At 47.9% G+C, this 26132-nt stretch overlaps 4 protein-coding genes across 16 annotated transcripts in view; 2 read left to right on the top strand and 2 right to left on the bottom strand.

Moving 5' to 3' along the window:
• Positions 1–1406, top strand: part of TMOD4 (tropomodulin 4) — a 5269-nt gene extending 3863 nt beyond the window's left edge. For 2 of the 3 annotated variants that reach the window (XM_009180723.3, XM_009180732.4), the window contains exons 8-10: positions 331–474; positions 730–874; positions 1290–1406. In XM_009180723.3, coding sequence (XP_009178987.1) covers positions 331–474; positions 730–874; positions 1290–1312 — 312 coding nt within the window. In that variant the 3' untranslated portion in view covers positions 1313–1406. The remainder of the gene's footprint in view (positions 1–330; positions 475–729; positions 875–1289) is intronic. The other variant, NM_001168947.1, reaches the window with a different exon arrangement.
• On the bottom strand, positions 1097–6292 carry SCNM1 (sodium channel modifier 1). 4 transcript variants are annotated; one of them, XM_009180709.2, is made up of 7 exons: positions 5976–6150; positions 5680–5750; positions 5235–5323; positions 5042–5139; positions 4846–4934; positions 3622–3816; positions 1097–2409 (listed from the first exon to the last, which is right to left on the bottom strand). In XM_009180709.2, the coding sequence occupies exons 2-7, from the start codon at positions 5694–5696 to the stop codon at positions 2310–2312; spliced, it is 588 nt and encodes a 195-aa protein (XP_009178973.1). In that variant the 5' UTR covers positions 5697–5750; positions 5976–6150; the 3' UTR covers positions 1097–2309. The 4 variants fall into 4 exon arrangements, with proteins under 4 accessions (XP_009178973.1, XP_017816285.1, NP_001162417.1 ...); NM_001168946.1 differs by having other exon boundaries at positions 2310–2409; positions 6025–6075; XM_017960796.2 differs by lacking the exon at positions 3622–3816 and having other exon boundaries at positions 2257–2409; positions 6025–6292.
• LYSMD1 (LysM domain containing 1) lies at positions 6286–26132 on the top strand. Of its 4 annotated transcripts, none has more exons than XM_009180688.4 (4): positions 6399–6483; positions 6897–7149; positions 10465–10829; positions 11518–12793. In XM_009180688.4, the coding sequence occupies exons 2-4, from the start codon at positions 6970–6972 to the stop codon at positions 11654–11656; spliced, it is 684 nt and encodes a 227-aa protein (XP_009178952.1). In that variant the 5' UTR covers positions 6399–6483; positions 6897–6969; the 3' UTR covers positions 11657–12793.
• Positions 12792–15904, bottom strand: TNFAIP8L2 (TNF alpha induced protein 8 like 2). 5 transcript variants are annotated; one of them, XM_009180663.4, is made up of 2 exons: positions 15809–15904; positions 12792–13875 (listed from the first exon to the last, which is right to left on the bottom strand). In XM_009180663.4, exon 2 carries the CDS (start codon positions 13841–13843, stop codon positions 13289–13291), a length of 555 nt encoding a protein of 184 aa, XP_009178927.1. In that variant the 5' UTR covers positions 13844–13875; positions 15809–15904; the 3' UTR covers positions 12792–13288. The 5 variants fall into 5 exon arrangements, with proteins under 5 accessions (XP_009178927.1, XP_009178939.1, XP_009178935.1 ...); XM_009180675.4 differs by having other exon boundaries at positions 12792–13848; positions 15809–15895; XM_009180671.4 differs by having other exon boundaries at positions 12792–13898; positions 15809–15871.

Raw genomic sequence — 26132 nt, 5'->3', positions numbered from 1 at the left:
TACATGCACCCCTTGCATGGCTGTCATAAAGGGTTTTGCTAGGGAGTGCTATTCTCATCATGCCTTCTTAGGGCAGCCCTCATGGAGACTCCTACCTTCAGTGCCATGGTTCCTAACTCTCAACCCTCTCTAACACCCCCAGTCCTACTGCACATTCATCTCCCTGCTTTCCCCTGCTATCCACCCTGCTTTCTGTATCCCTCTAGCTCCATTTATAGCTCCTCAAGGACTCTTCTCAAAGAGCTGTGTTTCCCTCTTGCTCCTGTTCTTTCTTTCCTCAGTCATCTGTGAAACTGTTCCCTAATCCTAACCCAAGTCCCTACTACCCAGGCAGTGGCTGATATGTTGCGTGAGAATCGTAGCCTCCAGAGCCTAAACATCGAATCCAACTTCATTAGCAGCACAGGACTCATGGCTGTGCTGAAGGCAGTTCGGGAAAATGCCACACTCACTGAGCTCCGTGTAGACAATCAGGTCAGCCTTCCTTCCCCTGATGTTAGCATTCAGTCTCATTGAGTCTCCTCCCTGAGCCAGCCACTGGGGCAGCTATCTTATTTAATCTTGTTTGAATTCTCCTCTTCATTATCTCTATGAGGGAAGCCAAGTCAGCATCTCTCTTCAACCACTGTGGAGAAACAAGCTTCTTTGACCTCCCAAAGGGATCTGTGGTCTGGGATGGTAAACAGCCCAGAGAGGGTGACTGTCAGCTTTTGCCTCTCCCTCCCCCAGCGCCAGTGGCCTGGTGATGCAGTGGAGATGGAGATGGCCACCGTGCTAGAGCAGTGTCCCTCTATTGTCCGCTTTGGCTACCACTTCACACAGCAGGGGCCGCGAGCTCGGGCAGCCCAGGCCATGACCCGAAACAATGAACTACGTGAGTAACTGCAGACATGATGTGTGGAGTGGGCAGGGAAGTGCAGAAATTGGTGGATCCTCCTGAAAGGAGACCTAATGACTAATAGCCCAGGGTGCTACCAAAGAGCTATTCACATGAGAAGTTCAAATCCCAAGAGTGATCAGAAAGTAGACAGAAAACTCCCCCTACCCCAAATATGGACGAGTAGACAGGTAGAAAGGATACTAGAGATAACAATACTTGTTTAGAGGTATCGTAATTTTATTTGTGGTGTGGTTTCTTGTTTTGTTTTGTTAATGTGGGATGGGCCTGTAAGGTGGCCTAAGACACTACCAATTTATGAGTTTGGCTAAGGGACTGGAAAGGAGAAGACTGCCTTTGCAGAAAGCAGGAGCTGGAACAAACACTTATGTTTAATATTCCTCCTTTACAGGTCGCCAGCAAAAGAAGAGATAATACTGCATTTCCCTTTACCAACTAGAGCTGGGAGCACTAGACACTTAAATTCTCATCTGTCCTCCTTTCCTGTAAATAAAAGCCCTTATATCCATTTTGCTTGCCTTCTTCCTTGGACTTTGGGGTGAGAATCTTGGCGCTAACCCCCAAGGGTTACTGCCAGTTCACCAGGGGATTATTTATACTCTGGGGATCAGCAGGCAGAGAGGTTCAGGTTACTAGGAGGAGGTGGGGGAGCTCCCTCCCTTGGTGTTCCCCATAACCCTGCCAACGCCTTTCAACTCTTCTACTTTCACAGGGAACTTAGCCGCAGCCCTGTTTCCAGATGTAGCCAGGTCCCTCCAGTGCCTACCCACAGTCCTCATGTGGTTTGAAGGGGGAAAGGACTTTGAGTGGTAGTGGAGAAGGAGGCAGACAACATGAAGGGCAAAGACCTCTTTTTGACAGTCTTATTAATAGGGCACCAGGCTGATGCAGCTGACGCTTGGCATGGCTTTGGTAGAAGGTGGGGGAGGGGCTCGAAGTATGGAGAGCTGTGGCTGGGCGCGGTGGCTCACGCCTGTAATCCCAGCACTTTGGGAGGCCAAGGCGGGCGTATCACAAGGTCAGGAGATCGAGACCAACCTGGCTAACACAGTGAAACCCTATCTGTACTAAAAATACAAAAAATTACCCGGGCGTGGTGGTGCGCACCTGTAGTCCCAGCTACTCAGGGGGCTAAGACAGGAGAATGGCGTGAACCTGGGAGGCGGAGCTTGCAGTGAGCCAAGATCGGGCCACTGCACTCCAGCCTGGGCAACAGAGCAAGACTCTGCCTCAAAAAAAAAAAAAAAAAAAAAAAAAAAGTATGGAGAGCTGTGTACATTGCAGGAAAGGAGTAGTTGGATTGAGAATGAACAGATCTGAAATCCTGAGATCTGACAAGGAACCAGACTTAAGGAAAGTTAAGTTCTTAGCACCCATTGCAGTGTATTTGTGAATGAATGGGAAAAGGGTGTCAGTCCAAGGGGAGATCAGGTGGTTCCTCCTCATCAGAGTCAAATTCAACATTTTCATCTTTTACCCATCGACCTCGTCCATCTGGGATCCATCCTGAGCTGGAAACATCAGAGAAAATAGCATCGATTAGGAAAGAGGTTTATTAAGAAGTTAGTGGTGAGCTCACACCTGTAATCCCAGCACTTTGGGAGGCCAAGGTGGGTGGATCACTTGAGGTCAGGAGTTCAAGACCAGCATGACCAACATGGTGAAACCCTGTCTCTACCAAAAAAAAAAAGTTAGTGGTGAGAAAAAATTGAGAGCCATGTAAGTTGGGTGGATAAAACAAAACGAAACCAAAGATAAAAAACAACAATAGGAGGCCGGGTATGGTGGCTCACGCCTGTAATCCTAGCACTTTGGGAGGCCAAGGCAGGTGGATCACCTGAGGTCGGGAGTTCAAGATCAGCCTGATCAACACGGAGAAACCCCGTCTCTACTAAAAATACAAAATTAGCTGGGCATGCCTATAATCCCAGCTACTTGGGAGGCTGAGGCAAGAGAATCGTTTGAACCCCGGAGGCGGAGGTTGTGGTGAGCCAAGATTGTGTCATTGCACTCCAGCCTGGGGAACACACAAAACTCCCTGCCTCAAAAAAAAAAAAAAAGTGCCTCTGGTAAAGCGGTGGCTCAAGCCTGTAATCCCAGCACTTTGGGAGGCCGAGACAGGCGGATCACGAGGTCAGGAGATCGAGACCATCTGAGCACACGGTGAAACCCCCGCTCTACTAAAAATAATAAAATCCGCTGGTAGGAGCGGGCTTTGTAGTCCTTAGTACTGGAGGCTCAGGCAGAGAATGAGGAACTGGAGGCGGAGCTCTTGCAGTGAGCTGAGATCCCGCCACACTGCATCTCCAGCCTGGCGACAGAGAGCCAGACCTCGGCCTCAAAGAAAAAAAAAAAAAAAAAAATAAGGGCATCGGAAAGCTCACGCCATCTAGGCACTTTGGGAGGCCGGGAGGTGGGTGGGATCATTGTCAGATTGAGACCATCCTCGTCACGAGGAAACTCCCTCAGCCTCTACTAAAAATGCAAAATACAGGGCATGGTGGCACATGCTTGTGGGTCCCAGCTACTGAGAGGTTGAGGCAGGGGAAGTTGAACCTGGGAGGCGGAGGTTGCAGTGAGCTGAGATGAGATCACACCACTGCACTCCAGCCTGGTGACAGAGCGAGACTCCATCTCAAAAAAAAAAAAAAAAAAAAAAGCTTTGAATGAAACAAGAGTCAGAGAGAAAAGAAAATCTGAGGAAACTGATTAGGCACACTCACCTTCGAAGGGTGAGATAATGGTCCAGGGCTCGTCTTCTTGTGGGGCTCATGGGTGCAGGGGCTGAGACAGTTGCTGATTCCTCGGCCTGTGGGCCAGCCCCAGGTTCAGGTTCCCTACTGATCTTCCCGCTTTGGAGTTCAACCTCTGAGGGTGGCACAGGGGAAAGGGAGACAGAGGGACCAGGGGCTTCTGGTCTAGGTAGAGAAGAATAGTCTGTAAAAGCAGTAAGGGAAAGGGCCAACTCTCCTATGACTCCCAACCTCTTAAAACAGTGTTTCTTAAACTATATTTTTCAAGATATTAATAAGTTCTGCATACAAAGGATTTTAGAATCATGAATTTGGGAAAGGCTAGCTTTAAATTTTACAAGTTTTTTTTTTAATTCTTAAGACTTTGTATAGCTTTTAAAACTGTTACTCTTTTTTTTTTTTTTTTCTGAGATGGAGTCTTGCTCTGTCACCCAGGCTGGGGTGCAGTGGCCAGATCTCAGCTCATTGCAAGCTCCGCCTCCCAGGTTTACGCCATTCTCCTGCCTCAGCCTCCCGAGTAGCTGGGACTACAGGCACCCGCCACCTCGCCCGGCTAGTTTTTTGTATTTTTTAGTAGAGACGGGGTTTCACCATGTTAGCCAGGATGGTCTCGATCTTCTGACCTCGCGATCCGCCCGTCTCGGCCTCCCAAAGTGCTGGGATTACAGGCTTGAGCCACTGCGCCCGGCCTAAAACTGTTACTCTTCAAGTAGAATTACAAAGTGCCATTTCCCAAACTTTATTTAAAAATCACAAAATTCCCCTTTTCTTTTTCTTTTGAGATGGTCTCACTCTGTCACCTAGGCTGGAGTGAAGTGGTATGATCCTGGCTCACAGCAACCTCTGCCTCCCGGATTCAAGCAATTCTTCCACCTCAGCCTCTTGAGTGGCTGGGATTACAGGCACACACCACACACCCAGCTAATTTTTTACATTTTTGGTAGAGACGGGGTTTCACCATGTTGGCCAGGCTGGTCTTGAACTCCTGATCTCAAGTGATCCACCCGCCTAAGCCTCTAAAAGTGCTGGGATTACCGGTGTGAGCCACCGTGCCCGGCCAAAATTCTCCTTTTCTTGAAACACAAAGTAACATCTCCAGAATGCTAGTATTCCTCAGAATACAGACTGGAAAACACTTTTAGAGCCCTCTGTCTCCTTCTGAGCCTTCCTACCTCTGGCTTTCCCCTCCCATACCTGTACTTCCGGCGGCAGCAACTGTTATAGTGGGGAGCTCTGTGCAGAGCACTCTGGGTGATAAGTCGTGTCTGGGTTAGCAGAGGAGCCTGGTAAGAAGATGGGAGACAGAGTCAGAGCCTTCAGCCCTCTGCCTTTCCAGCCTGGTGTGTGCAGCATGGTCTTGCCTAGAACACACTCTCCACTCTCTGATTACCTCAGCTTTGGTTTCTTCCCTCCTCAATTCATTCTGATGTCTTGGATTCTGCTTCCTTTCCTTTCCCGGCTGCTTCTTGCCATAGAAAAGCTGCAAGCCTGAAGAGAAAGGGAAACAATTAAAAGCATAGCACCAAGACTGGTGTGCAGAGATTTCGATTTATTCCCCATCCCCTGTCTTCCCCCGAACTTACTGGACAGATGTTTCTTGCCTGCACGGTGGGCAGTCAGCATGGCCAGGGTGTCCAGTACCGGTCGATGGGGGCAGATGGCACAAGCAAAGCTGAGCAGGGGTAGAGAAGAGGATAACTGGTCCAGGGGAAGAGGGTTGGGCCTCTCCCCGCCGTAAGTCCCACCCTGTCCTAGCAGTCTTTGCAAAACCCAACTCCCTGGTGACCCAATCTCCACTTCTTCCAGTCCTCACTAGCCGCCAAAGAATCCTAGATACTTCTGCTGTCCTAATTAATAACAAAAGTTTGTTGAAGCCGGGCGTGGTGGCGTGCGCCTGTAATCCCAGCTAATCGCGACGCTGAGGAGGCAGGATCACTTGAGCCCTAGAGTTCAAGGACAGCCTGGGCAACACAGCTATTGAGCCTCTAACCGCAAAACCCTCAGGCTTGAGCCACTCCTCGCTCTTACCGTCCATCCCGAAGCATCAGCGCCTCATCCTCTGGGATGTAACTGGCGAGGAGGTCCCCGACTCTTCTTTTCTGCAGGGAGTAGGGGAAGAAATCCGGACGGATCAGCAGGATAGGAGAGAGGGATGGAAGTCAAATGACAGAAATGAGGAGTCAAACGGAATAAGGACATAAGGACCCTGGGGAGAACAGCGATCATAGACCGAAAAAGGAGTCACTACACAGCTCTAAGTCGCCTGGTTCTCTCCTGTACCCCCGAGTTGTTGCCAGAGCAATGAAACAAAGCTCCTTCCCAACCTTCAGAGAGCGACTGAAGAGGCTGCAGATTCTCTCCGCTCACGCTTACTTTGAGCACATTGAGTTGACTCCAATCGTCTCCTTCCCTCTTGAAAGACATCACGACTGTGAGTCCCAGAAGTGATAAATTTTCTTGTTCCGGTTTCTCCACTCCTCTAGGCCACCGTAGCAAGAGCGGGACAGCGCCTTCTCTTTTCTCTTTGTCTTCCTGTCGGCCCCCGTACTTCCGGGGATGCACTTCCACGCATGCATTGCGCCATCCGGATATCCACTCTCTGGCGCGTGGAGGGAACTGCATTTCCTATGGTGCCGTGCGACTCCGCAGACGCGAAGCCTTTTGGGAAATGAAGTCTTTTCCTCAAAGACCTTGCCGCTCAGCTGGATCCAGGCCCTTGCATCTTGGTGGATCTGAGGCGTTTAGAGGGACAAGAACCTAGATGTGGAGCCGAAATTTGAGGGTGTGACCTATCTGATGCGGAGCGGACCTTTGAGGATCTCTGAGTGGAAGGTGTACTACAAATTCTCGCAATCCTCACGCTCTTCGTCTGCGGCGACAGTTCACCTGGGGTGGGCCTGATTTGTTCCTGGCTCTAGCAAACAAACCCCGGGACCGGGCAGAGCTGGGATGTGGGAGCGCCCTGAGGCCAGGCTACTTGGGGGCAAACTGAGGAAAGAGTGTTGAGGATTATTTCTAGAGTTCAAAGGTCAGAGGTCAATGTAGCGAGGAGTTGTGGGGGAGTTCAAAGTCGGAGGGGTGCTTAGGGGCGAATCAGGGAGGGACTGAATACTCAAGGGACAGATTTGTGGATAAGGACTTGGAGGGAGGAGAAACCGGGAGGGGGCAGGTGGCGTAGTGCTGGGGAGGCGGGGACACAGGGGAAGAGAGAAGGGGAAAGGAATCCCCTGAATATCTATTCCCAGACTTCAGGCCTGTCACTCGCAGTCTCGGTCGGGCCTCCCCTAGTTGCAACCTAGCTGTCGGCAGGGTGAAGAGATGGCTTCCCCGTCTAGACAGCCCCCGCCAGGGGGGTCAGGACTGCTTCACGGGAGCCGGGCTCGTTCATATGGAAGCCTGGTGCAATCGGCCTGCTCCCCGGTGAGGGAAAGACGCCTGGAGCATCAGTTGGAGCCCGGAGACACCCTGGCTGGACTAGCACTCAAATATGGGGTGACGGTGAGTTTTCCAGGATTGGGGTGCAGACAACAGTCAGGAGGGATTTAGTCCTGAGAAGAATGTAGTGGACCTTCTAGGTAACTTCCCCTGAAATGTTCCTAATGTGTTGAACTCTGTTCTGCCTTTATCTTTGTTTTCCCATCACAGTGTTGCACTGCGTGGTTGGGACAAGTTCTGCTCTACTATTCCAATGGAGAGGAACAGCTCCTATTTTATCATGCCAGACACTGTGCTAGGGGCTTCACATACGTTAGCTCATTTCACCCTCACGTCTGTATCAAGTATACATTTATTGTTCCCTTTTGGCAGATGAAGAAACTGAGACTTGGATTGGTTAACCATTTTGACTAAGGTCAAATAATGAGTGTCAGATATGGGATTCAAACAGGTCTGTCTGACTCTGTAAACCACACAGAAAATTTTACATTGAGAGTGATTAAACGTTTACAGCAAATAATGGAGAGCTTATTTTTAGTTCTCAGTTCCTAAAGTGCCTACCTCTCCTTGCTCTTGGTTCCTCCTCAGTGCTCTGCCTTCTTTCTAGTAAGGCGGCTTCCCTGGCACAAAACAGGTACTCTACACCAAGTATTTCAGGTCATGCATGGGGGAAATTGGATAGATGTAAAAATGTATAGCATTGAAGTTGATGAGGTTACTCTCCCTACCCCCACCCCTGTTTTCTTGTTCCATCTCACTCAAGCAAATGTTGAATTTAGCCAACATTTTTATGCTTTAGCCAACATTTAAAGCACTGTGATAACTTTTCTGGGAGACAGAAACTTAAACTATATGGTTGCTGTCCTCATGTAATTTATGGCCTAATGAGAAATGAACAGGTACACAAATAATGATTACAAGTGACAGAACGTGGTGAATTTGTTTATTTTTTATTTTTTATTTTTTTTGAGACAGAGTCTTGCTCTGTCCCCCTGGCTGGAGTGCAGTGGCGCGATCTCGGCTCACTGCAAGCTCCGCCTCCTGGGTTCCTGCCATTCTCCTGCCTCAGCCTCCCAAGTAGCTGGGACTACAGGCACCTGCCACCGCGCCCGGCTAATTTTTTGTATTTTTAGTAGAGACGGGGTTTCACCATGGTCTCGATCTCCTGACCTTGTGATCCGCCCGCCTCGGCCTCCCAAAGTGCTGGGATTACAGGCGTGAGCCACCGCGCCCGGCCAACAACGTGGTGAATTTGTAAAGGTATTAACAAAGAATCAGGGCCAGGCATGGTGGCTCACCCCTGTAATCCTAGCATTTTGGGAGGCTGAGGCAAGTGGATCACCTAAGGTTATGAGTACGAGACCAGTCTGGCTAACATGGCAAAACACTGTCTCAACTAAAAATACAAAAATTAGCCGGGCGTGGTGGTGCTCGCCTGAAATCCCAGCTACTCAGGAGGCTGAGGCAGAAGAATTGCTTGAACCTGGGAGGTGAAGGTTGTGATGAGCTGAGATCGCACCACTGCACTCCAGCACTCCAGCCTGGGCAACAGAGCGAGACTCTGTCTCAAAATAAAAAAACGGATAGGAAATCAGAAAGATTAAATTTTAGTTGGAAAGGGGCTGGGGTGGGCCAGGCGTGGTGGCTCATGCCTGTGCTGTAATCCCGGCACTTTGGGAGGCTGAGGCGGGTGGATTGCTTGAGCTCAGGAGTATAGGACCAGCCTGGGCAATGTGGTGAAACCCCATCTCTACAACAAATACAAAAATTAGCTGGGTGTGATGGCATGTGCCTGTAATCCCAACTACTGGGGAGGCTGAGGCAGAGGGTCACTTGAGCCCGGGAGGCGGAGGTTGCAGTGAACTGAGATTGTGCCATTACACTCCAGGCTGGGCAACAGAGTGAGACCTTGTCTCCAAAAAAAAAAGAAGAAAAAAAATACTAATATACTACATCTGTAGTTTCTATATTTCATTATCTAATTATTATAATAATTAGATAATTATAATTAATAATTTTTAAATAAAGCATTAATGAGCCCCTGCTATGTGTCAAAGTCTGTAGGATGCTAACGACTGCCTGGGGATACAGAGACAGCAAGTCACAATCCTTGCCCTTAAAGGACTCATAGGGTTTAGGCAAAGCAAATATTTAAAGAGGTGAATAATATTATAGTAGGGTTATGTATGATTATAGCAATATTTACACTATGCATTAGGAGTCCTGAAGAAGGTAACACAAAGGGAGTGGTGGTTGATGAATAGAAGTTTTCCAAGCAAAGAATGGGATAGTAGAGGGGCAGGAGCATTTCAGGCAGAAGTAACAGCATGAATAAAGTGTGAAAAAGATCATGGAATGTTCAAAGAAAAATAAAAAGTTCAGGATAGCAAAATGTAGAGGTGGCAAAGGGAGATTAATCTAGACATTTCCTTTGGGAGCTGGATTGAGAAAGCCCTTGAATGCTAATTTGGTTTTTATCCTTAGCCAATGAGGAGCCCATTGCTGAGGTTTATAAGCAGGGTAGTGGGTTAATCAGATTTATTTTTTTAGAAAGATAGATGCCAAGAGGAGGATGAGTAGAAATAGAGCGAGGAAGGCCAGTTAAACTGTTGCAATAACCCCAGATGAGAAATACTTTGGGTCTATTTTAAATCTTTGGCAATAGGCCTGAAGATGAGACCAGATGTGAGAGAGATTTTTGAAGCAGTTTTGTTGACCACTTGGTATGGTGATGAAAGGCAAGTATTAGTTAAGGATGACATTGATGTTTTTACCTTGGAAGGCCAGGCAAATAGATGGTGATGCCAGTCACTAGGTCCAGTGATGAATAGATAGGTCAAAATAAATATTTATTACTGACATTGTTAATAGTATAGTGTGAAAACCTTTCCCAGAAGCAGTGAAAAGACCCAGGATTGTCGTTCTAGCTGTGTCATTAACTTGATAGATAGTTTCAGGCAAGTAGCTTAACCTCTCTGAGCCTCAGTTCCTTCATTTTTATTTATTTATTCATTTATTTTTATTTTATTTTTTTATTTTTAGAAATGGGGTCTCACTGTATTGCTCAGGCTGGACTCTAATTCCTGGGCTCAAGCTGTCCTCCCGCCTCAGCCTCCTGAGTAGCTGGAATTACAGGCATCAGACATTGCGCCCAGCTTGCACAATAAGTTTTTAAAATGTAAGGGGGCTCTAAGACCAAAAAGTGTGAAAACCACTCATCTATAAAGTAGAAATAATGTCAGCCCTTTGTACTTTAGCTTGGTTGTTATGGAATCAAAGAAGACTCTGTGCAGTCACTTTAAAAAGCTCGAGATGCAATGTAAGATTGATCATTATTACTGTCCTTAATTTTGTTGACTCTTTTTTTTTTTTTTTAAGATGGAACAGATTAAACGTGCAAACCGCCTTTATACTAATGACTCCATCTTCCTGAAGAAAACCCTCTACATCCCCATCCTGACAGAGCCCAGAGACCTGTTCAATGGTTTGGATTCTGAGGAAGAAAAAGATGGAGAGGAAGAAGTACACCCAAGTAACGATGAAGTTTGGCCACACTCAACTGAGAGGAAGAAACAAGAGACAGGAGCAGGACGTGCCAATGGTGAAGTCTTCCCCACACCTGGCCAGGAAACCCCCACGCCCATCCATGACCTCTCTGCCTCTGATTTCCTTAAGAAGCTTGATTCACAGATCAGCCTGTCCAAGAAGGCTGCTGCCCAGAAGCTGAAAAAAGGGGAAAGTGGGTGAGTGTTGAATGGTTCCTTATAAGTTCCTCCCTAGACTCCTCCATTCTTCCTATCTTACCTGACCACAAACACAAGTAAGTAAGCACAGTGCCAACAGAGGCAAGGTGATACCTTTCCCCCATGTGGCCCCAAAGCAATGAGCAGAGACGATGCCTGCTGACACAGGTAGAGGCAGTGGAAAACTGGGTTCTGTGTTCTTATTGGAGTCAGACAGTTGACTTTTTTTGAGACGGGGTCTCGCTGTGTTGCCCAGGCTAAAGTGCAGTGGCGCAAGCTCCGCCTCCCGGGTTCACGCCATTCTCCTGCCTCAGCCTCCCAAGTAGCTGGGACAAAGGCACCCACCACCACGCCTGGCTGATTTTTTGTATTTTTAGTAGAGACGGGGTTTCATTGTGTTAGCCAGGATGATCTCGATCTCCTGACCTCATGATCTGCCCACCTCAGCCTCGCAAAGTGCTGAGATTACAGGCGTGAGCCACCATGCCCAGCCGACAGTTAACTGTTTTTACTGCTCTGGTCATCCATGAAGGAGCATTAGGGTTAGGATTTATCTAGAAGGTATTGAGACTGTCTTGAAGCAACCAGCTTATGTATTAGAAGACAGCTTTCCATGTACCTCTCACTTAGCCCATTGTGAGGTTCTTCCCTTGATCTGTCACTCTTTCCCCCCTTTCCTCACTTGCAGGGTACCTGGAGAGGATGCAGGTCTCCACCTGAGCTCCCCTCGGATGCAGCAACGAGCAGTCCTAGGTCCCGTGCCGCTGACCCGTACCTCTCGGACCCGGACACTACGGGACCAGGAGGATGAAATCTTCAAACTCTGATGTCCCCAGAACTGACTGAGAGAAGCAAGATGTTGAAGGAGAAACTTCAGGGGGAGAGGAGCCTGAGGTGAGGCTCAAGAACATGGCTTACCAGCCTGCCTCCCTCCACTCCAGCCATCTTCCCCAGCCTCCTTGTCCGCCAAAAATTCCTTGGCCTGGGGCAGTTTTATTGGCAAGATTAGGGAATGGGAACTGGACCTTTCCCAGTTCTTGGGCTGAATCTAGAGTTGAGTCCTTTAGACTCAAAAGGCTCTTTTTATATCCTTGTTGCCTTTCCTATCCTTTTTACCATTCCCTGGCCTTAGAACAGGGAAGCAGAGACTCCCCCTCAGCTTCTTCCTCATCTCCAACTGTGTGACATAATTTATTTGGTGCTAATATTGAAGTAATATTTATTTGCTATATTTTATTCCTTCCCACTCTTAGCTAAAAAATGGAATTTCTGTAGCCCTGGGGTGAGAGAACCCGGGAACAGTGAGCCAATGAGTGCTGGTTCTCCACCTTCCCCACCTTGTTGGCCAGACATGTGATTGAGGATGAGGCAATCGGTGACCTAGCCTACCGCAGAGAATGGATGACTGCTGGCCTTTTCTCCAATCTTAAAGGGACAGATTTGAACTGAGTTTTTTTTTTTTTTTTTTTTTTGGTACCCCATTCCTGTTGAATGGGCTCAGTCTTGACTAACCAATTCCCTGTAACTTTTTCACAATTCTTGACCCTGAGAAAAAGCAGCACTGTAGGGACCTGAACCCTCCATTCTACCAGTTCACCCTTCTGACCTGTTCTGCTCAGCCTGTGATGAGGGGAACAGATGGAAGGAGGCTTTCCTTGGGGTTTGAAGAGGAAGCCAGTTGTGAGAGTCTCTTTGTTACGCCCCCTACCCTCTAGACCCTCTCTCTCTATGCCCTCCTCCTCACTGCATATTTATTTGCAATTTGTAGCACTGATCTATGGTACAGTTTTGTTTGTTTCTCAAACAGAAGTAGGTAAGGGAACCTCAATAATAATGGAAATCTCCCTCAGTCTCCTGTTTGGAAATGATGAAAGGTGAGAGAAGTGGTGTTTATATACCTCCTTTCTTCTGTGATGACTATAAGGTATACGAAGCTGGACAGATTAAACATTGAGCCCTGTGCATATTCTAGTAGTTTTATTTCCCCTATGAGAATCTCCCCTGCCCTAGCCCCTTCCTCCTGCACTCTGGAACAGAGCTTCTGGCATCTGTCCAAGCTCTGTTTCTAAGGGCCACCTTCCCCTCTTCTGTCTTTAGTGTCCCCAGAGGGGTTCTCTGGGCTGTGCCTCCTTTCTTTGGTTCACATGGGAGGGGGCTTCCCTGTTTCAGAAGTCCCTTATGGGAGAAATAGAGATCCAAGTTTCACTTCACCTTTTTCAGGCAGTTCTGTTTCCTGTCCTGGGGCTGGAGTGGGAGAGAGGCCTCACCCCTCAGCATTGCTCCTTCTCCACCAGCTGTGTGGGGATGGGCTGGTCTCAGAGTCAAAAGCACTCTTGGGAAGGAATGAAGCCTGAAGATTGAAAAGCGTTAGTGGCAGCTGAGCAGGGTTAGGAAGCTCATTATCTGTGTTTTCTCAGTCAGCCATTTTGTCAAAGTGGAATGTGCTAGACTCGGGGCTCTCAGAGCTTCCCTTCATCTAGCAGCTTCCTGAGCCCGTCACAGATCTTGCCAAGGTGCTGAGTGAAGTCAGGCCCATAGAGGGCTGTGAGCAGACCTGGGTCAGAGAAGTGATCAAACACGTGGCGGATGCGGCCATGTGACTTGGGCGTGAGGTGGTGTTCCACCAACTCCAGCAGCACATCCCGGCACTCGGTCAGCAGGCCAGCCAGAACAGCAGCCTCGAAGGTGAAGTCTACCTCGCCAAAGCTAAGTGCCGTCATGGCACCCTGCCGCAGCTTCTGGCGAAAGCGGGTAGCCAGGGCCAGCTCACTGGGGCCGAAGGAGCCATTGCGGTGCAGTACAGCCACCTTGACAGCCACTTTGATCAGGTCCTTGATCACGCGCTGGGCCTGGGGCCGGCTGTGCGTGTACTCCTTGGACACACGGTACAGCTCATCTAGCACCTCACTGCTTGTCTCATCTATGAAGAGATGAGCCACAGACCGACCCGCCATCTTACTCAGTAGCTTCTTCTCTGCTTGCAGTGCCAGACTCTTTGAGCTGAAGGACTCCATGGGTCCTGGAGAGTGGGGTATGTGGTCAGTCACTAGAAGAAAGGCCACAGGCTTCCTTAGAAAGAGAGAAATGACTTTTCCCCTTTCTGTTGCTTCTTTAGTTTCCATGTCATCATCATCTTTGTTTGTCATTCTCCCCGCCCCCTGGGGCCCCTCAGTCCTCTATGCCTTTCTCCTGCTTTTTCCCCTTAGTGCTGTAGCAAATCTTGACTCCAAAACAGCCCATGGGAGTGGCGATAGCTCCGGCTGGAGGAATGTGGGCACACGGGAGGCTAGCCTAGCACAAGTTACATCTCAAGGGGAAGTAGGCTGTTGCTGCTGCAGTGAAGACAGGGCTTACCTGACAGATAATTCTTTTTTTTGAGACGGAGTCTTGCTTTGTCACTCAGGCTGGAGTGCAGGGGTGTGATCTCTGTTCACTGCAACCTCCACCTCCCAAGTTCAAGCTATTCTCCTGCCTCAGCCTCCCAAGTAGTTGGGATTACAGGCCCCCACCACCATGCCCGGCTAATTTTTGTATTTTTTAGTAGAGATGGGGTTTCACCATGTTGGCCAGGCTGGTCTTGATCTCCTGACCTCGTAATCCACCCACCTCGACCTCCCCAAGTGCTGGGAATATAGGTGTGAGCCACCACGCCCAGCCTGACAGAATTCTTACAGCTACCATTTTTGGACACTGACTCTGTGCCATATGTCTGTGTGGTATAGGTATTACCATCCTTGTTTTACAGCTGAGCAAATGATACTTACATTAAATAATTTACCCAAGATCAAACACAACTCATTTTTTGGCCCCCAAAGCCAGTGGCAGCTATTGTACTGTACTTCCTTTAAAGTAAGAAGCATGAGCATCCCAGGAATCCTAATAGGAGTAATAACTAACATTTACTGAGAACCTACTATGTGCCAAGTGCTTTATGTCAGTCATCTTAGTCTTCCCAATCCTGTATAAGGTTAAGGTAGGTATTCCCATTTTGCAGTGAGAAAACTGAAGCTAAGAGAAATTTAGCAATTTGGCCAAAGTCACTAGTAAATGATAAAGATGGGCTTCAAACCAAATAATCCAGAGAAACCTCCTTCCCCAGAATGCTCCCAGTGTGGTTAAAGCCAACTGAGGAAGCACAAGAAACCAGCACCTCAAGAAGGGCAGGCAGTCCTGAAGGTCTGAGCCTTCTGCTACACTGAACTCAGGACCTTCTTGGCGGCATATCAGCTCCATGTGTCCAGGGTTCTCTCCCCATGGTCTTCGCCTGTGGTTCTTCTGGTTGTTTTGCTTCTTACTTCCCCCTCCCCTGCTCTGCAGGATGTGGCTGTGACCGCAGTGAGGAGCAGCCTCGCCCTCTCCCCCAAGCCAAAATGGGAGTCTGAAGAGGCAGGGGAGGTGGGGACTGAGGGGGTTTCTTCCCCAGCTGAATCCTTCCAGTGGAAACCTGAACCTTGCTTTGCTCCCAGCTTGCCTTGGGGCTTTCTGGACCATGTTCCCCAGCCGGAAGAGGAGATTGCTCCATGTGAGCCTTCCTTCCTCCTTGGCCTTCCTGTTACCCAGCTCTCCATTGCCCCCATTGCCGTCTCACATTTGTTCCGCTGTCCTCTCCCTCTCTCCCTGTTTCAGTCTCCCTTTTTCTCTTGTCTGGGTCCTCCCTATAATCCTCTCTGGCCTGGCCATACTCTCCCTCTGGCCCTTACCCGTCCATCTCCTTGTCTCCTAAGACTTCCTTGCATTTCACACACATCCATACGGATATGGATCCACCTGCATCCCTCAGCCCTGCCCCCACTGCATCCAAAACCAGGTCTTTCAGAGGCTGCCTTGCCACCAGAAAAACTAAGTTAAGCTCTACAAAGGACCCAAGAATTGTACAAGCAAGAGTTTCACAATATGAAAAGCTAAGACTGAAAGAGCTGGAGACTCCTCTGCCACCATTACCCCTAAAGTCTACCATTCTGTCACTGCCGGTCCCTCACCTGCTGTGCTGGGTGCCAGTCTTGCCTTGGATGTTCCGGGAAAGCTTACAGAATGGAGAAGCTTCACTTAGTGTGAGAGCCCTTTGGCTTGGCCCCACCCCTTGAGCCCCGCCTACCTACTCTCTGCTCAACCTCCGGTTCATCACTACTGTCTCCAAGAAGGCCTCTGGCCCAGGAGCAACCTAGAAATAAGACAAAGGTCAAAAAGAGTGGAATTCTGTTGGAAACAGTCTTGATTCTTTGAAGGGGGAAAAGGGATTTGCATCCTCTACTCTCACATTGCTTCTTTCTTTTCTTGCTGCCCAGTTCCTGGAGATCCTGTCCTTATATTTCTGCAGTACTGGGAAGGATGTAAAGTCCAAATTTCTGGGGTAGGAAGCTAGTGGGAAAAGTTCTGCAGATTGAAAGGTGGTGCTGTGGGGCGAGTATTTAATATATTATTCCAGTGATTGCTAGGTAAGGGCACAGACTGTCACAACCCTTAATACTGAAGGGAGGAAGGTGCTGGGACCAGGGCTGCTGCACCACAGGTGACCAGCAGGTGCCAGCACAGCACTGAATCCCTAGCCCAGAGGAATAAGCCTACTGAGTTGCTTTTTTTTTTTTTTTTGAGACGGAGTTTTGCTCTTGTAGCCCAGGGTGGAGTGCAAAGGCGTGATCTCGGCTCACTGCAAGCTCTGCCTCCCAGGTTCAAGTGATTCTCCTGCCTCAACCTCCCAAGTAGCTGAGATTACAGGCATGTGCCACCATGCCCGGCTTGTTTTGTATTTTTAGTAGAGACAGGGATTCACCATGTTGGCCAGAATGCTCTCAAACTCCTGACAGGTGATCCACCTTGGCCTCCCGGAGTGCTGAGATTACAGTGTGAGCCACTGCACGCCGCAGGGTGAGCTTTGTAGCTGCTAAAGGGATACAAAATGAGGAGCAGTCACAATTGAGTTTTGTTTGTTTGTTTGTTGTTTTGTTTTTGAGATAGGGTCTCGTTCTGTTGCCCAGGCTGGAGTGCAGTGGCATCATCACAGCTGACTGCAGCCTTGACCTCCTGAGCTCAAGAGATCTTCCTACTTCAGCCTCCCTAGTAGCTGGGGCCAGAGGTGCACACCACCAGGCCTTCCTTTTTTTTTTTTTTGTAGAGAGGAAGGTCTCACTCTGTTGCCCAGGCTGAACTTCTAGGCTCAAGCAATCCTCCCACCTTGGCCTCCCAAAGTGTTGGGATTACAGGTGTGAGCCACTGCACCCATGCTGGAAGTCACAGTTGCTGAATGAGACAAAAACACTTGCCATCAAGAATCTTACAGGGAATCTGGCCAGGGAGATAACCTTAAGTGTAAATAACAGTAATACTAGTCAAACAATGCCATTAACTTTAATGGGGATTTAAATAATTTTGAAAGCTTAATTATGATAGGGCTTGGAAAGATAGATTCAACTACTTAATAGCCAGAGATAGGGAAGAAGTCCCAGATGATGGGGATGGCGTAAGCACATACAGGAAAAAAACATAATACAGAACATTCTCAGGAAGTGGTGATATATGTCTGGAATGTAGGTTGTTTGAGAGATAAGTGAAGAAGGAAAAAGATCAGATCACAGCAAGCTTTAAAAAAGTTGCTCCAGGCCGGGTGTGGTGGCTCACGCCTGTAATCCCAACACTTTGGGAAGCCAAGGCGAGTGGATCACCTGAGGTCAGGAGTTTGAGACCAGCCTGGTCAACGTGGTGAAACCCTGTCTCGGCTGGGCACGGTGGCTCACGCCTGTAATCTGAACACTTTGAGAAGCCAAGGTGGGTGGATCACCTGAGGTCAGGAGATCAAGACCATCCTGGCTAACCTGGTGAAACCCTGTCTCTACTAAAAATACAAAAATTAGCTGGGCATGGTGGCGCGCGCCTGTAGTCCCAGCTACTCGGGAAGCTGAGGCAGGAGATTCGCTTGAACCAGGGAGGCAGAGGTTATAGTGAGCCGAGATAGTGCCACTGCACTCCAGCCTGGTGATAGAGTGAGACTGTGTCTCCAAAAAAAAAAAAAAAGAAAAGAAAAGAAACGAAAAGAAAAAGAATAAAGGGAATAAAAATATAAGAAGATGCAAATACAATAATAACTTCTGGATTCAGAATTCTGCTACCTAGTCTTCACCTGTTTTCCTCTCCAGTTTCAAACTCCCCTTCCTTCCTTCCTTCCTTCCTTCCTTCCTTCCTTCCTTCCTTCCTTCCTTCCTTCCTTCCTCCCTCCCTCCCTCCCTCTCTCTTTCTCTCTGTCTTTTCTTTCTTTCTCAGAGTCTTACTCTGTCCCTGTCGCCCAGGCTGGAGTGCAGTGACACGATTTCAGCTCACTGCAGCCTCTGCCTTTCACATTCAAGTGATTCTACTGCTTCAGCCTCCCTGATAGCTGGGATTACACCGCCACCACACCTGGCTAATTTTTGAATTTTTAGTAGAGACAGGGTTTCGCCATGTTGACCAGGCTGGTCTCGAACTCCTGGCCTCAAGCTCTCTGCCCATCTTGGCCTCCCAAAGTGCTGGGATTACAGGCATGAGCCATAGCACCCATCTGTAATTTGTGATTTTATTAACTGTCTACCCACTGAGCTTAGATTATGTTTTAGTGTCTGCATAGTGCTTGGCACATACTGTGCTCAATAAATATGTGCTGAAAGAATAAAGTCAAAACATATCCAAAACCAGGATATGAGGGGAAAATGGTAGTAACATAGGAGTCACATGTTATAATGTTCATTTACTTCATTCTTGGGGAGGTCTTTTATTTTCTCTCTCTCTCTCTTTTTTTTTTCAATTGAGACAGAGTCTCACTCTGTTGCCCAGGGTGGAGTGCAGTGGTACGATCTCAGCTCACTGCAACCTCTGCATCCCAGGTTCAGCAGATTCTCTGCCTCAGCCTCCTGACTAGCTGGGATTTCAAGCACCCACTGCCATGCCTGGCTAATTTTTGTATTTTTAGTAGAGACGGGGTTTCTACCATCTTGACCAGGCTGGTCTTGAACTCCTGACCTTGTGATCCACCCACTTCAGCCTCCCAAACTGCTGAGATTACAGGCATGAGCCACCGCACCTGGCCAAAAACATTTTTTTTCTTTTTTTTGAGATGGAGTCTCGCTGTGTCACCTAGGCTGGAGTGCAGTGGCGCAATCTCAGCTCACTGCAACCTCCACCTCCCGGATTCAAGCAATTCTTCTGACTCAGCCTCTTGAGTAGCTGGGATTACAGGCATGTGCCACCATGCCTGGCTAATTGTTTTGTATTTTTAGTAGAGACGGAGTTTCACCATATTGGCCAGGCTGGTCTCGAACTGTGATCCACCCACCTCGACCTTCCAAAGTGCTGGGATTACAGGCGTGAGCCACTGCACCTGGCCACAGATTTTTTTTAGAGACAGGGTCTTGCTATCTTGCCCAGGCTGGAGTACAGTGGCTCAGTCACTGCTCACTGCAGCCTCAAACTTGTGGACTCAAACAGACCTCCTGCCTCAATCTCCCAAAGTGCTGAGATTGCAGGAGTAAGTCACTGTGCACCCTGGCCAAACAATGGTATCTTAAATGTGCAAAACACTTTTGAATTTGCAAAACATTTCACCTATAGTATCTTATTGGATCCTAAGAAGTAGGCAGGAAGGTAGTATGTCCACTTACAGAAGACAGAGTCAGACTTAGAGATAAGTAGTTTATCCAAAGCCATACTCCAGAGATGAATCTAGCTAAGTCTCACTGACTTTCAATGGTGCTCTTTCCACTGTATAATCTACAGGAAATGAATAGTACTTTTTTGAGCAATTTGTACTTTGAAGCAAAATGAAGATATTTTGCACTTAATTGGATAAACTTCAGTTATTTGGAAAAGTATTCAGGATGGAACAGTCCTATGTTTGTTTTAGTTGAGGTTTTACCATGGTTAAGATCAGTACTCTCATATCAGTTCAGAAAGAGTAAGTTTAGTGTGATTTAAAGCAGTCAAGTAAGTCAGCCTGACATAGCTGGAGATAGTTCACAGCTTTTACTCTTTTTTTTTTTTTTTTTTTTTGAGACGGAGTCTTGCTCTGTCGCCCAGGCTGGAGTGCAGTGGCCAGATCTCAGCTCACTGCAAGCTCCGCCTCCCGGGTTTGCGCCATTCTCCTGCCTTAGCCTCCCAAGTAGCTGGGACTACAGGCGCCCACCACCTCGCCTGGCTAGTTTTTTGTATTTAGTAGAGATGGGGTTTCACCATGTTAGCCAGGATGGTCTCGATCTCCTGACCTCGTGATCCGCCCGTCTCGGCCTCCCAAAGTGCTGGGATTACAGGCTTGAGCCACCGCGCCCGGCCGATTACTCTTTTTTTGTTTTGGGTATTTATTTATTTATTTATTTACTTACTTACTTACTTATGAGACAGAGTCTCGCACTGTCGCCCAGGCTGAAGTGCAGTGGTGTGATCTCCGCTTACTGCAACCTCTGCCTCCCAGGTTCAAGTGATTCTCCTGCCTCAGCCTCCCGAGTAGCTGGGATTACAGGTGCGTGCCCCCACGCCCGGCTAATTTTTGTATTTTTAGTAGAGACTGGGTTTCACTATGTTGGCCAGGCTGGTCTTGAACTCCTGACCTCATGATTCGCCCAGCTTGGCATCCCAAAGTGCTGGGATTACAGGCGTGAGCCACCGTGCCCATCCTATTTTTATTTATTTTTTTTGAGATGGAGTCTCACTCTGTCACCGAGGCTGGAGTGCAGTGGCAGGATCTCGGCTCATTGCAACCTCTGCCTCCCAGGTTCAAGCGATTCTCCTGCCTCAGCCTCCTGAGTAGCTGGGATTACAGGCGCGCGCTACCATTCCCAGCTAATTTTTTGTATTTTTAATCGAGATAGGGTTTCACCACATTAGCCAGGACTGTCTTGATCTCCTGACCTCATCATCCGCCTGCCTTGGCCTCCCAAAGTGCTGGAATTACAGAAGTGAGCCACCGTACCCAGCTTGTTTTTTTTTGTTTGTTTGTTGTTGTTGTTGTTGTTGTTTTGTTGTTGTTGTTTTTCCTCTGAGCCACAGGATGTTTGTTTGTTTTTAATCTTTGATGCATTTATTTCTTCCTCTACTTACTGCATCCCAGGCATTATGATTAAGTGCTGGGGATAGAAAGATAAAAGACAAGCTTTCTGTTTGTTTTTTTTTCTTTTTTAAAGATGGAGTTTCGCTCTTGTTGCCCAGGCTGGAGTGCAGTGGCGCGATCTTGCCTCACCGCAACCTCCACCTCCCGGGTTCAAGCGATTCTCCTGTCTCAGCCTCCTGAGTAGCTGGCACTACAGGCGCCCGCCACCATGCCCAGCTAATTTTGTATTTTTAGTAGAGACGGGGTTTCTCCATGTTGGTCAGGCTGGTCTTGAACTCCCAACCTTAGGTGATCTGCCCACCTCGGCCTCCCAAAGTGCTGGGATTACACGTGTGAGCCCCTGCACCTAGCCACTTCCTGTCTTTAGACTAAGTGGTAAACATGAAAAATCTTAATGGAAGTATCCAATAAGCAATTGTATACATGAGTCGAGAACTCAGGAGAAAGACCTGAGTTGAACACCTAGATTTTATGGTAAGCAGCATATAAACAGTTTATTGTGGCAGGGTGCGGTGGCTCACGCCTGTAATCCCAGCATTTTGGGAGGCCAAGGCAGGCGGATCGTGAGGTCAGGAGATCGAGACCATCCTGGCTAACATGGTGAAACCCCATCTCTACTAAAAATGAAAAAAAAAAAAAAAATTTAGCCGGGTGTGGTGGCAGGTGCCTGTAGTCCCAGCTACTCAGGAGGCTGAGGCAGGAGATCAGGAGGCTGAAGCAGGAGAATGCGTGAACCCAGGAGGTGGAGCTTGCAGTCTTGCAGTGAGCCGAGTGAGCCACTGCACTCCAGCCTAGGTGACAGAGCAAGACTCCATCTCAAAACAAAAACAAAAACAAAACAGTTTATTGTAACTGTTGGTTTTGTAACTGTTCTTATTGTTGGATTATCTTGACCAATGAGAATGTGTAGAGCAGAAAGAGGTGGCTAAGGACATGACCATAGGAAACATTAGCTTTAAAGGGAGTTCAGAGAAGGCTAAGAAAGGTTATATTAGGCTGGATGTGGTGGCTCACACCTGTAATCCCAACACTTTGGAGGCTGAGATGGGCAGATCACTTGAGGTCAGGAGTTTGAAAGCAGCCTGGCCAACATGGCGAAACCCTGTCTCTACTAAAAATATAAAAATTAGCTGGGCGTGTTGGTGGATGCCTGTAATCCCAGCTACTCCGGAGGCTGAGACAGAGAAGGGCTTGAACCCAGGGGGCTGAGGTTGCAGTGAGTGAGCCAAGATTATGCCACTGCACTCCAGCCTGGGGCGTCAGAGTGAGACTGTCTTAAAAAAAAAAAAAAAAAAAAAAAAAAGCCATATCAATAGAAGTGAAACTATCCATTCATTAAAAGTATATATTTATTAAGCCCCTAGTCTCTGTCAAGAGAAAGAAGGACCTCAGGAGCCAAAAGAAGAAAGCATTTCAAGGAAGGGGGAGTCAACAGGGTCAAATGGCACAGAGAGGGCAAAAGGATAAAGACTGAAGAGTTGTTCATTGAATGTGACCAGGAGGTCACTGGTGGCCTTAATGAGAGCAATCTCGGTGGACTGATGGGGGCAAAAACTAAAATGATTGAGAATAGGAATCATGAAAATGGATATAGCAAGTATAGGTAACTCTAGAAGCTTAGCTATGAAGGGAAGAGAGACATTGAGTGATGACTGAGTGCGGACAAGGATCAAGAGAAAGTTTGGAATGTTTTCCTTTTAATCATGGGAGTTACTTGAGCATGTGTATATGCTAAGGGGAAAATATCAGTAGAAAAGGACAGGTTAAAGATGGTGGCTGACGTCGGTAATCCCAGCAGTTTGGGAGGCTGAGAGGGGAGGATCACTTGAGTCTAGGAGTTCAAGACCAGCCTGGGCAACACAATGAGACCCTGCTTCTTCTTCCTTTCTTTTTTTTTTTTTTTTTTTTTAAGTTAATACCTTCTGTGTGCAGGCACTATGCTACAAGGAAAGGATACAGTGTTGAGCAAGATAGAAAATCAGGGACTGCATAGAACTTCTAGTAAAGTCATAGGTGAACCTTCAACAGGAGATACAGATGGCATTCACTAGGATGAGAGAGGCATGATGATGCAGCTAAGTATATCTGTAGAGAGCAAAAAGTTGGTGGAATCCTCACTTTATTATCTCTATGTTCTCTGAAGATGGAAAAGGGTTTTCCTGAGATGAACAAGGAAATGGTAAGGAAAGGAACTTGCAAAAAAAGGAGGAAGTTTGAAATAGCTCCCTGGGGACTAGAAGAGAGTGCTTTTCCAATCCAATCTGTGGGACGTGTGATTTTCTTTTTTTGAGACAGAGTCTCACTCTGTTGCCCAAGTTGGAGTGCAGTGGTGCAATCTCGGCTTACTGCAACCTCGGCCTCCCGGGTTCAAGCGATTCTCCTGCCTCAGCCTCCCAAGTAGGTGGGATTACAGGCACATGCCGCCATGCCTGGCTAATTTTTTGTATTTTAGTAGAGACAGGGTTTCACTGTCGTTGCCCAGGCTTGTCTCAAACTCCTGAGCTCAGGCAATACACCCACCTTGGCCTCCCAAAGTGCTAGGATTACAGGTGTGAGTCACTACGTCTAGCCAGGACTGTGTGATTTTCTTCAAAACACTAAGGGAGTAGGAAGAGAGAGTTTTGTTTTGTTTTAACAGAGTTTCTCTCTGTGTCACCCAGGCTGGAGTGCAGTGGCACGATCTCGGCTCACTGCAACCTCCCGTCTCCCGGGTTCGAGCAATTCCCCTGCCTCAGCCTCTTGAGTAGCTGGGATTGCAGATGCCCATCACCATGCCCAGCTAATTTTTTTGTATTTTTAGCAGAGCTGGAGTTTCTCCATGTTGACCAGGCTGGTCTCAAAACTCCTGACCTCAGGTGATCTGCCTACCTCGGCCTCCCAAAGTGCTGGGATTACAGGGGTGAGCCACTTCGCCCAGCCGAGAGAGTCATTTTGATTTGTCCTTCAAAATAGCTCTCAGATTCATTTATTTCTTTCTAAACCTGTTCCCATCACTTTTGTCTGATGGTCCCTCTCCCCTCAGCTTTAGACCTATTTTCTTGCTAGTAGGTCTCTGTCTTCTTGCTTAAAAAAAAAAAAAAAAAAGAAAGAAAGAAAAAGACAAGTTGCACCCTTTTTCAAGAATTCAAAATGACATCCTACTCCTGTCAGATGATTTTAACCAGTTCACCTAGGCATTCCAGGCCTTCTGTAATTTGTCTTCCCCTTTTCCCTCTCCTTGCTCCTAACTAGTGCCTTTCCCACATACCAGCCTCACAGCACCTTTTTGTTATCCATGCTGCAGGCTCCTTGTTCATCAAGTAAAAGCTTTTGCTGAAGCTGTGTCCCTCGGGAACATTTTCTTCTTTTGCACCAAGCCAACTCCCACCAAAGTTTTCCTGTCCTCCATGATAAAATGTATCAAACGTCTTTCTGTGCAGTCTTTGGAGAAAATTTATTATCTTCTTTGCACATTTGGAAATTTATGTTCAATGTAGCTTTTCTTTTGAGACTTGGTGTTGCTTTTTAATAGTTTAGTACATGTAAATCTTATTTTAATTCAAATATATTATCATTTTCTTAAAGTCTGGGACCACAACCCAGTAGATTGTGCAGTGGATTGTGCAGTAGATTGTGTCTCAAGTAAGTGTTTAATACTTACTGAACTGAGATTTGAGCTGGGTCCTAAAACTTTAAATGAATTATACCCTAATCTCCACTCACTAATCTATTCAATAAGCATGTATCTGAGTACCTAAACCCTGTGCTAGGAGTTGGGGAGATTTCTTTTAACCTCTCAGTGCCTCTATATTTTGAGGTGTCTTTCTCTCAAAATTTCTTTCCAGCCTTTAAAACAACCCCAACTGCTGAACTGCCTTGGGCCCACGATCTCTCCGCAGTTAATCCTGTGTAGATATTGTCCCAGTTTATCTTCTTCTATTGTTTTAGATCTGACTTTACTGAGTTACTGTTCACCTTACTGGTTCACCTGGCCTTAAATCTCTGTCTCTGTCTCTGTCTTCTCTTTCTCTCTCTCTTTCTCTGTGTGTGTGTGTGCACATGTGTGTGTATGTTTAGGTCTCTTGCGTACTTATTGTGGGGCTTAGCCTAGTTGTCGATCATACTCATTGTGGGGCTTAGCCTAGTTGTCGATGCTCCCCTCCCTGATCACAGTCCAGTTAAGGCTGGCCTAAAAGTGGCAAACCCTTTTCCCCTCCTTTCCTCTAGTCCAGAGTCCAAGATGTGGGTAGAAGTGTTCAGTCAGATAAAACTATCTGAGAATGCCAGTGTCTCCCAGGCCACCCACTTTCCTGGAGAATTTTGAGAATGTCTTTTGTCCCAGCCCCACATAGAGAAGAATCCTACCAGGCAATACCAAGGTACCAAGCAATCCTGTCTGTAGTAGCTTTATTCTTCCTCCTCACTGACATTCCCAGGGGCTTTATGAAGGGTGGGGAGGGAGAAGGGGCAGTTCTGCTGTTTGGAGGGATGTCAGGATCCTCTGAGGAAAGGTGGGACATATATCTGGGGGCAGTAAGGCTGTGTGGGTTCCTGTCTCAGGTCTTAGAGTTGCTACTCTGTCTGTGTCTTTCTCTGAGTCAATTAGTCTTGATTTCCACATCTGTTTTGGCTTCAGCCTCTCTCACCTGCCCTCTTCCATTACCCAACAGCCTGACTGCTAGCTAGTTCTTGCCATAGTGGCCCAAACTCATGCTGCTTTGTAGAGGTGGGAGGGGAGGAGATCATGGAAACAAGGGAAACCTCCTGCTGACACCTTCCTTTCCTTTCCCAGGCCTCCAGCCCCCACGCGCATGCTAGGCCTCCTTATCAGGGTCAGGACGAACCAGAGGAGGCCTACGGGGAAAAATAAGGAGAAAGAGGGAAAAAGCATTGAGAGGAGCAACGGAGAGTTGGGGGCAGAGTCAGGGAGATGCGGGAGGCTCCCTCGGGAGCAGGGTCGCCCAAACCGTATAGGAGGGGAAGGGAGGACGGATCGCGCAGGCTCTGACAGCCCAGCCCAGCCCCGTCAAGGCTCCCAGGTTTCCTGTCTCTTTCTCCTTCCAGCTCCTCTTCCTCTCTTGTGAAATTTCTCCCCAGAGCCTCTCCTGTGCCAGCCGATCTCTGCTTCTGTATGTATTTCTTCCTCTGCCCGGTGTCAGCGACTGTCCGTGGGTCTCTCCATCTCGCGTCTGTCTCTGCTCTCCAGTTCAGCCTCCCGGCCTGGCCCTCTTGGTGGACGGTGCTCCTGGCGCCCCTCC

The sequence above is a fragment of the Papio anubis genome, chromosome 1 (genome assembly GCF_008728515.1).
Source record: "Papio anubis isolate 15944 chromosome 1, Panubis1.0, whole genome shotgun sequence".
Classification (NCBI taxonomy): Eukaryota; Metazoa; Chordata; class Mammalia; order Primates; family Cercopithecidae; genus Papio; species Papio anubis.
Note: the sequence above shows the minus strand (reverse complement) of the source record. Positions and strands in the feature narration are given on the sequence as shown.